Source organism: Myotis davidii, unplaced genomic scaffold (assembly GCF_000327345.1).
Source record: "Myotis davidii unplaced genomic scaffold, ASM32734v1 scaffold79, whole genome shotgun sequence".
Classification (NCBI taxonomy): Eukaryota; Metazoa; Chordata; class Mammalia; order Chiroptera; family Vespertilionidae; genus Myotis; species Myotis davidii.
Genome location: NW_006294339.1, coordinates 1,014,861 through 1,024,364, shown reverse-complemented (window position 1 = coordinate 1,024,364; position 9,504 = coordinate 1,014,861). Strand labels below are relative to the sequence as shown.

Genomic DNA, 9,504 nt, shown 5'->3' with positions numbered 1-9,504 from the left:
AACAATACTGGCTTATTGCACAGAAGAAAGGCCAGCCATTAGGAGTTAACAGGATAAAATGAAACACTGACCAGAGGAGCTCCTTTGGGTGAGTAGTTAAAATGTGATTAAAAGGGAAAAAGAGGAAGAAGAATATATCACAGAAAGGCTTTATGCATATTGATAAAAACAGATTATTTCTAAAAAGATAAAATCACCTTGAGAATTTTCAAAAATAAGATTCACAGAACTGTTGGAGTAGAAGAAACATTAAGATTTAGAAACATCTTATTTGACTAATGATGAATTTCAGACTAATTAGGCAATCTGCAGAGAGCCACTAGTTATTGCCAGAGTCTAGATAAAGGCCAAGTCTCCTGTGTTCCAGATGAATGTTCCCTTTTTCCTTTGCTATATACTCATCTCTTACATATTCCTAACCACTTGATGCCCACCCTAACCCTGTCTGCCCCACAATGTGTCCCTGAGGGACAGTCAGAGGAACAGTACTATGTAGACCATTTAGAATAACAATGGATGAAATATTATTTCAAATAATGACTGGGCTAAAAATTCATTTAGGGGTCGGGAGCAGAGGGGAAATACAAAAGAAGGAAATTCTGCAGACAATAATAAGAGAAGCACAAGAGGAAATATCCTCTTTTGTTATTTTATTACTGTTATTTTATTTTGTAGTTAAGACCATATATTATATAAAACATAACAGGAAGATGAAACAAATTTATAAAATAAATTGAGGTGTCTGGATGATAAAACACAAGAGCTTTGCCTTCATGTTTATAGATATCTTGGTAAGTGGTTGGTCTTTCACTTTAGATATCAAATAAAGATATCTAGCTTGAAACAAAGTTGATATGCTGCGAGATTAAGCCATACTTAGTTTGATGGTGGGCCAGGAAATGATAGGTTTTCTAGATCTTATCCTTAAATATTGGCTATAACAAATGCTGATATAACAAAATACAAGCTTTTATCCTTAGACAGCAAGAGGGAAACTTGAATGAATGAATGCAACTTACCTCCAAGTCCTTTGAAGGGAGGTGAAAAATAAATACTGTGTTTTACCAGTGTTCTTCCCAAAGCATTACTCTAATAAGCATGCAGGAGGATGCTGTGAGCAGCTATAACATCCAATCTAGAGGTAGGTTCAAGGCCAGAGTAGGAGAGTATTTGAAGAAATCCTCCCCAGGCTGGTAACACTTCATAGAATGCCCTTTTGTGCTGGGGGATGAGTCTATGGCCTATTTTTATCTGATTCAAAAGGACATTCCCAATTTCAACCTTGTTTAAAAAAAAAAAAAAAAGAGAGGCATTTTTGTACCTGCTATTATGAACAGCTAGGATACAGGATAAGGCTGACATAAAATTATTTAGCAAGCACATGCTAGCTATTCCAGTTTGAAATCTACCAAACTGTAAAATCAAGAGGGGAATAAAAAGTTGAAGATGGAGCTCTTATTCCTCAAGATAAGGGAACAAAGTCTTAAAAAAGAGAGATTAGGCACTCACTTAACTCTATATGGAGAACATCCTTCTGAGGCTAGTCGGGGTATGAGGAAGAGCATTACCAATGGCTGACAATGCCATTTGGAGACCAAAAGGAGAGGAAAAAAGGCATTTAGGAAGCAAGTTCTTCTGGGTCTGACTAGATAAGTGAATCTAAGGCAACTGCACCAAAGACATGCTACCCATTATGCCAGCAGAAGCTGGTGAAAACATTTCAAGACATTTTAAACCCAGAGAAATGTATGAAAAATATGTTAACCAAGCAAATGAAAACCAAACCTCCAAGGATAAAAATCTCCTCAGATTTGAAATCCAAGATACTCACTTTTCATTAATTCTGTGCATTATTAGAAAAAATAAAAAGTAACAAATGTAAAGATTTGTTTTATTTCTAAGAATAGATCCTGGGAGGAAGTGCAAAATGCAAAATCAAATGACCGAAAATGCTGAACAAACAGCATTATTAATATACAAAATATTATATTACTGAACTAGTAACAGTTGATGTTCTCCGTGTCTGTAAAACTTTGGAACCACATAGCTGATTTGTTAAATCTAGTCCATGCCAACTTCCAAAAACCAGAAAAGATTTTAGTTAGCTTCATTCTTTGATGCCTCATCAAAATTTTCTACAAGATCTGGAAAAAAAAAAAGTAAATGAGTTAAAGATACAAAAAAAAGAGGTAAATAAAATTCCTAACTTCTAACTCCAATAAAACAAAGTTGTTGCTACTAGAATCAGTCTGAAAATATACAGGACAAGGAACAGAAATCAATTGGTGGCATTTCACTAATAATGCTTCATTTATCTGCTTAAACAGTAACCCAAAGGAAATTTTAGTCTTGTCTATACCTACTAAAGTGAACAGCATTTCCAGATGTCAATGATAATTTCCACAGAAATATTATAACAATAGCTATACAAATTTATAATTACAGTGATTCCAAATTCATATGCAGGCAGCAAAGGTTTGTGTGACAATTTCTGATTCTAAGTTCTAAATGAGAGGGCTTTTATTCTTTTTCATTAGATCATATCCACATCATTGTGAATGAATATTCACAAGCTCACCAGCAACAACAAACTGTAAGTCTTTATGCAATGAATTAATGCGATCAGCAGTATGTTAAAAAATCTTAAAATTACAGAAACGTCACTTACCTGGAACGTCATCATCTTCCTCATCAATGTCTTCTGGTTTTGGTGCTTTGCTATCCAACACTGCAAAAATTTTGTTTTAAAATTAGTCACTGAGAACAAAGACATGTACAGATACTTTATATTTTCATCATGTCTAAATCTTACTAAAAAGTAAAATATTATATAATCTAATGTCATATTTTTTACTTAATACTAAAATCAATAAAACTGTAACTTCATTGGACATACCCTAAATACAGCTGGCTATTTCAATGGGCACTGCATGTAAAACATATAAAAATGGAGTAATGCAGATTAGTTTGAATAAAAAGACATAGTTAATTTATTCTCCAAATTAAAAAATCAACATTCAAGATTTTTTTCATCTCCTTTGGTGTAAGAAAGTATCTATCTACGCAGTATGAGCACTGAAATAATAGACTGTTTGATTTTTAGGAGTGACAAAACACATATGGGCCCGAATGGCATGGCTCATTGGTTGAGTGTCAAACTATGAACCTGGAGGGCACGGGTTCCATTCCTGATCAGGGCACATGCCTGGGTTTTGGGCTCGATACCCAGTAGAGAGCATGCAGAAAGCAGCCAATCAATGATTCTCTCTCATCACTGATGTTTCTATCCCTCTCCCTTCCTCTCTGAAATCAATAAAAATATATTAAACAAAACAAAACATTTTTATTAAAAAAAAGACACATATGAAACCAAAACTATTTTGGAAATTCAGAATGTTTGGTTGCTACATTTATAGTACAATCAATAATACTAAACAGAAATATAATTCTGTGATAGAACTATGTGTTTTTTTTCAATTGTTTGGATAAGCATTTTATTCATATATCTTAACTGCATTTTTTCCAGGATATAAAATGTGTATTAGATGCTGAAACCGGTTTGGCTCAGTGGATAGAGCGTCGGCCTGCAGACCGAAGGGTCCTGAGTTCAATTCCGGTCAAGGGCATGTACCTGGGTTGCGGGCACATCCCTAGTGGGGGACGTGCAGGAGGCAGCTGATCGATGTTTCTCTCTCATCGATGTTTCTAACTCTCTATCTCTCTCCCTTCCTCTCTGTAAAAAATCAATAAAATATATATAAAAAAAATGTGATAGAGCAAACTCAAGGATGTGGGACTCAAATGACAATGGGGCAAAATTCAGAAACTGTTGCCTTTAAAGTTATGTTAATGATCATACTTTAATAAAGTGTTCATTATGCAGAACTTCTTTTCCCTTGTGTTTGGCCACCTACACTCTCCATTTCTCAACCATAGAAGTAAATATGTCTAAAATCGGTGCTGGTTTTGATTAGCAATAGTGATGACATTAGCCTGAGTTCTAGCTCCTGGAAAGCAGAACTGTGATGATGCAGTGACTTGTGGCAGTTAGGTCCCAACGTAACTCTCCTTGTCACCACACATCATCAATGATTTTGAGCCAAGACTTGTGCTCTAAATATAATACACCAGTTAAACACAGGTATTCTGGAATACCTGCTCTGTCAAATGAAGGGGAGGATGGGAGGGGAAAAGGAACTATGATTCTATCTTTAAATACAATAGATTTAAAACTATAAATGGAGCAAAACAATGTCAATGTATTTAATATCACTGAACTATACACTTAAAATGGTTAAAATGCTAAGTTTTATGTTATGTATATTTTACAACAATTTAAAAAAAAAACCTGTATGTGTGTGGGTTCTGAAAACTATGTCCATGGGTTTCATAAGTTTTCACAACTGTCTAATAACTTTCCAGGTCCAACATGTAATCTGTTATACTTCTTTTTGCAATATAACTCCTATTAAACCTGCCTGCTTGAGGCCTCGATAAGTCTCCATCATCAGGAATTAGTAAAAAGCACTTATCCACAGAAATCTCCAGCTAAAAATAATATAGAGGAAAGTATGATGGAAGAATGGGTGTTAGACAAGAAGCCTGTGGAAAAGTCACTTGCTCCCAGACTGTGCATCTTTCTAGGAAGCACAGAAACCCCTACCTCCTATCCCACGACTGGCCTTGTCCCCAGTCCTGAAGAGTAGCCACAAGGGAAGTAAAGGCTGGTTGGCAGGAGTTACAAGGCCTCAGGGTCACACTGATTAACTGTCAGTTCCACCACTTTCTAGAGGATCTGGCACCACTCCAAACAGCTAAGGCTGGCTGCAGCCACAAGTGGGTCTTCACTCTTGCCTCTAGTCTAGTCTGCAAGTAAGGTTAGTGTGGGCTGTGCTGAGAGTACACAGCAGTTCAGAAGCTGCAAGAGGGCTGTGCCTGTCTATAGTCACAGGTACAGGATTTTGCACTAAAAATTGCCTTAACGTGAGAGAGGTATCCTATATAATAAAGAGGTAATATGCAAATTAGCCCTCATAAGATGGCTGCCTATGACCAGGCCAGCAGGGGGATTAGTGAGGGATAACCAAACAATTGAACAAGCAGGCTGCGTGAGGCAACCAGGCCGGGAGGGAGGTTAGTTAGGGGGAAACAACTGAACAAGCAGGCTGCGTGACCAGGCTGGCGGTGGGAGGGGGGGGGGCAGTTGGGGGTGACCAGGCCTGTAGGGGGGGCAGTTACAGGCAACCAGGACTGTAGGAGGGGCAGTTAGGGGTGATCAGATTGGCATGCAGAGGCAGTGAGGGGCGATCAGGCCGGCAAGGGGGGAGGGTCAGTTAGGGGCAACCAGGCAGGCTGGGCTGAGGGACCCCCCCACCCCCATGCATGAATTTCATGCACCGGGTCTCTAGTTTCAAATAAGGGGAAAACTCAGAGCCACAGGCTACAGTTGTCATCGACATTCTGTTTATAACACACCCAGGAGAAACCTCTATCTCTGCACATGACTTAAAATCAAACTTGGGTATCCTCTTACTCTCTCCAATTAGATTGTGTGCTCCCTGGTGGTCTTTATGTGTGTACTAGAGGCCTGGTGCACAAATTTCTGCACAGGTGGGCTTTCACGGGGTGGCTTGCAGGGATCAGGCCAAAATCCAGTCCAACGCCACCCGCAGCTCCTACCTGCTGCTCCTGCTCATCCCAACTGCCCCCCCTGTGCCTGCTGCGGGCTCATGCCCAATTAGTCCCAATTGAGAGAAGCTCATGCTGCCACAGCAGCGCTTGCCAGCCATGAGTCCTGCGTCTGGAGCCCTCCCGAGGGGAGTGGCCTGCAGGACTGAGCTGAAACCGACTCTCTGACATTCCCCAAGGGTTTCTGGATTGTGAGAGGGTGCAGGGCAGGCCAAGGGACCCCACCAGTGCACGATTGGGGCAGGGGAGGGACCATAGGAGGGCTCCAGGGCGTGTCCGGCCCATCTCACTCAGTCCTGATTAGCCGGACCCCAGCAGCAAGCTAACCTACCGGTAGGAGCATCTGCCCCCTGGTGGTCAGTGCATGTCATAGCACCTGGTCAACCGGTAGACTGTCTGCCCCCTGGTGGTCAGTGCACATCATAGTGAGCAGTTGAGTGGCCTTAGTATATTACGCTTTGATTGGTTAAACAGTCGACCAGTCACCAGACACTTAGCATATTAGGCTTTTATTATATGGATAACCAAAATCTAACACAATGCCTGGTACAACACTATGTTCTTGCTGCCATTAACCAGAAGTATCAATTGACTTTATAAAATGTGGCCTGAAGATCCTGGCTCGTACCTTTTAGGTAATTACTTTCAACCAAAATGCATTCATTTACTTTCAACCAAATGTATCCCTATGCCACACTGCATAATTATTAAAGAAACCAACTAAAAAGTGTATGAAGCATATAAGTAATATTATAAAAGTAAAATATACATACAGGCAAATCCTTCTAGTAATGTGACACCTTTAAAAATCATTAGGTTCTTTAAAATGGGGAAGAAAAGAGGTACTAAAATGAAATACCTACCTTGCCGAGGGAACTGTTCAGCTAACTTCCTAAGGCTTGTTAAGCTGTCAGCACCAAGCTGACTTAATATTCCAGGAAGCATTTCTGTGATTGGTTTGGTTTTTGCATGACCGGTAATTGCAAAGGTGTTAGCAGAAAGGGAAGCTTGGACTTTGGGATTGTTGAAATGAATAACTGTTCCATCATCTTTAATCATATTTACCTGTATGAACACAAAAGAAAATGTACTTCACAAAATAGGTACAACTAAAACAGTATCTTTTAAAAAAACAATTTAGCCAATTATGTTGTTTTTAGTTGGTAGTTATGCATTGCAAAGGTAGTAATTATCTAAGTAGTGGATATGGGTGGGAAAAGACCCTAGCAACAAAGTAAAATGGTGTAGATAGCACAAATTACTAGGATGGTCAAAGAATCTAGATTTTAAATTCAGACTTCTACTATGAGAAAGAAATTCATACCCACATTAAAAAAAAAAAGTAATAATGAGCCAAGAACTGGCTTCTTAATAGCCATTATCTTACTCAGTTTACACTATCAAACTAAATTGGTACAGATACCATTTGGTAGCCTCTTACTTAGGGGACAGGTTGTAATGGGGTAATAGTGTATGGTAAAAATAACCACTGAAAATCCATAAAGAACACTCAGAAACCCTGACCGGTTTGGCTCAGTGGATAGAGCGTTGGCCTGTGGACTGAAGGGTCCCAGGTTCGATTCCGGTCAAGGGCATGTACCTTGATTGTGGGCACATCCCCAGTAGGGAGTGTGCAGGAGGCAGGTGATCGATGTTTCTCTCTCATCGATGTTTCTAACTCCCTCTCCCTCTCCCTTCCTCTCTGTAAAAAATCAATAAAATATATTTTAAAAAAAAGAACACTCAGAAATTTAATCGATCAGGTGTTTCATTCCTTTGAACACAGTAAATTTATAAAATTTTCAACTTGTTATCATCATATCATTCTCTGTGGAGGATTTTATCAGTTCCTCTAATTCTTAGGTGCTGCTTCTCAATAACCTTCAATAACCTTGTAAATGTGAAAGAAGCTCTCCCACCCACTGGCCTGGCCACCTGAACATGCTTATCAATTACTGGGATGTGAGGAGCTGATATAGGGTTAAGCCTCAGACTGACCTGTTGGCAAAGTCACAAACAAGTCTTCTTCCGAGTCTTAAACAACCCAATCCGAGAGGTGGCTGCTGATTTACATGCACTGTCATTTAAAAAATAAAAATGGGGGAATTTGCCGGAAGCTGGTCCACCCTTGCTGCTTAACACAGTTGCTGCCGGGAAGAAACATCTTCACAGCTTATGTTTCAAGGGACCTGGCATATATGGCATATGTTTGCTCCCCCTCTTAGGGCTATGTGTTTTAACCAGGACACCTCTCCGAGAACGGTTGTTTCCCCAGGTGGGGATTTTTCCCCTGGAGTTAGGGATTAACAGGACTAAGGAAGGGAATAAACCCGTAAAACCCTTTAACTAAGTGCCAGGCGGGTTGTTAATCACTTTAACTACGAACAATCACACTTAAGCTATATAATCTTTACTTAGGATAATCTCCTTCCGTTACTTCCTTGTAGCTTAATAGAAAAATAGAGTAACCTTGGAATGGAGATAAATAACACCCTAACCTTTGGAATAGAATGGATAGGATTAAAATCAACTGGTATAAATACAGATGTAACAGGACAATAAAGACAGAACCTGGCTGGAGAACCTGGCTAGAGAACCTGGCTATGCTGATCAAATGAACGCTGTCTCCCTGTCCTTCCTTCATTCTTTGCTGACTCTGTCCACACCTTTGGGAACCCCTGGACCTGCTGGGGATGGACCCCAACACTGGGAAACCTTTAAAGCCATCCTCACATTCTTTCTATATGAACTGACTATTTCAGATTTGATTTAATCCATAGCCTGAGTCTTACTGAGAAGGAAGGTTGAGCATGTGCTATTTAAAATGTTATTTTTCTCTCACTTGTGCACTTTCTGTTTTAGCACTGAATTTGCATACGTTAAGTGTGTAAAGAATGTGCTTCCACTATGTAGTTGACTCCACTGGGTAAGTTACCTTGGTGGTAACATGCTTATTATATAAAAAGGTTAGGAGAGTTAACTCTTGGCTACTTTAGAAGCATTTCATGATCCATCCAAAATCAAGCAGAGATGCTGAGTGTTCTCCATGGTCAGTGGAAGTGGGCTTTTCTTCCTCAGAGGTGATCACCACCATTAATAGACAGCACCAGAAAGGTAGAGGAAGAAAGGGGTGTCTAAATTTCAGGCAAGACCCGGAACACAGAGAAAATAAAGGCAAATTCCCTGGAAAACTACAACTTAAACCCACAAATAATTTCCCAAAATATGTTTTTCTGACAAAAATCACTATTTCAATTCTATACCCTTCCCTCTCAGTATTGTAGTTAAGGATTTATTTCATATATATATTAGAGGCCCAATGCACAAAATTCGTGCAAGAGTAGGCCTTCCTTCCCTCGGCTGCTGGCACTGGCTTCCTTCCAGCACCCGGGACCTGGGCTTCCCTCTCAGCCTTGGCTTCATCCAGGTCATCTGGAAGGACATCCAGTCTAATTAGCCTATTACGCTTTTATTATTACACACACACACACACACACACACACACACACTAAAGGCCCGGTGCATGAAAATTCGTGCACTGGGGGGGTGGGGGTGGTGGTTCCTCAGCCCGTCCTGCCCCCTCTCACAGCCCGGGAGCCCTCAGGGGATGTCCTACTGACAATTTAGCCCCGCTCCCTGATCCCTGGGGATCAGGCCTAAGCCGCAGTCTGGCCTCCCTCTGCGGGAGGCCACTGGCCAATCAGGGAAAGGCAATGTCCCCATCATGCCTCTGATGCTGCCACTGCCGGCTGCCGCAGCTGCCTGAACCTAGGCCCGGCCCTTGTTGCCTGAGCCTCAGGCTGGCCGGCAGCCGGC

At 40.6% G+C, this 9,504-nt stretch overlaps 1 protein-coding gene across 3 annotated transcripts in view; it reads right to left on the bottom strand.

The window, feature by feature from the left end:
- Nucleotides 1-1,940: 1,940 nt before the first annotated feature.
- Nucleotides 1,941-9,504, bottom strand: part of BTF3L4 (basic transcription factor 3-like 4) — a 23,884-nt gene continuing 16,320 nt past the window's right edge. For all 3 annotated transcript variants that reach the window (XM_006768313.2, XM_006768314.2, XM_015566941.1), the window contains 3 exons: nucleotides 6,552-6,753; nucleotides 2,669-2,728; nucleotides 1,941-2,144 (listed from right to left, as the gene is read on the bottom strand). In XM_006768313.2, coding sequence (XP_006768376.1) covers nucleotides 2,098-2,144; nucleotides 2,669-2,728; nucleotides 6,552-6,753 — 309 coding nt within the window. In that variant the 3' untranslated portion in view covers nucleotides 1,941-2,097. The remainder of the gene's footprint in view (nucleotides 2,145-2,668; nucleotides 2,729-6,551; nucleotides 6,754-9,504) is intronic.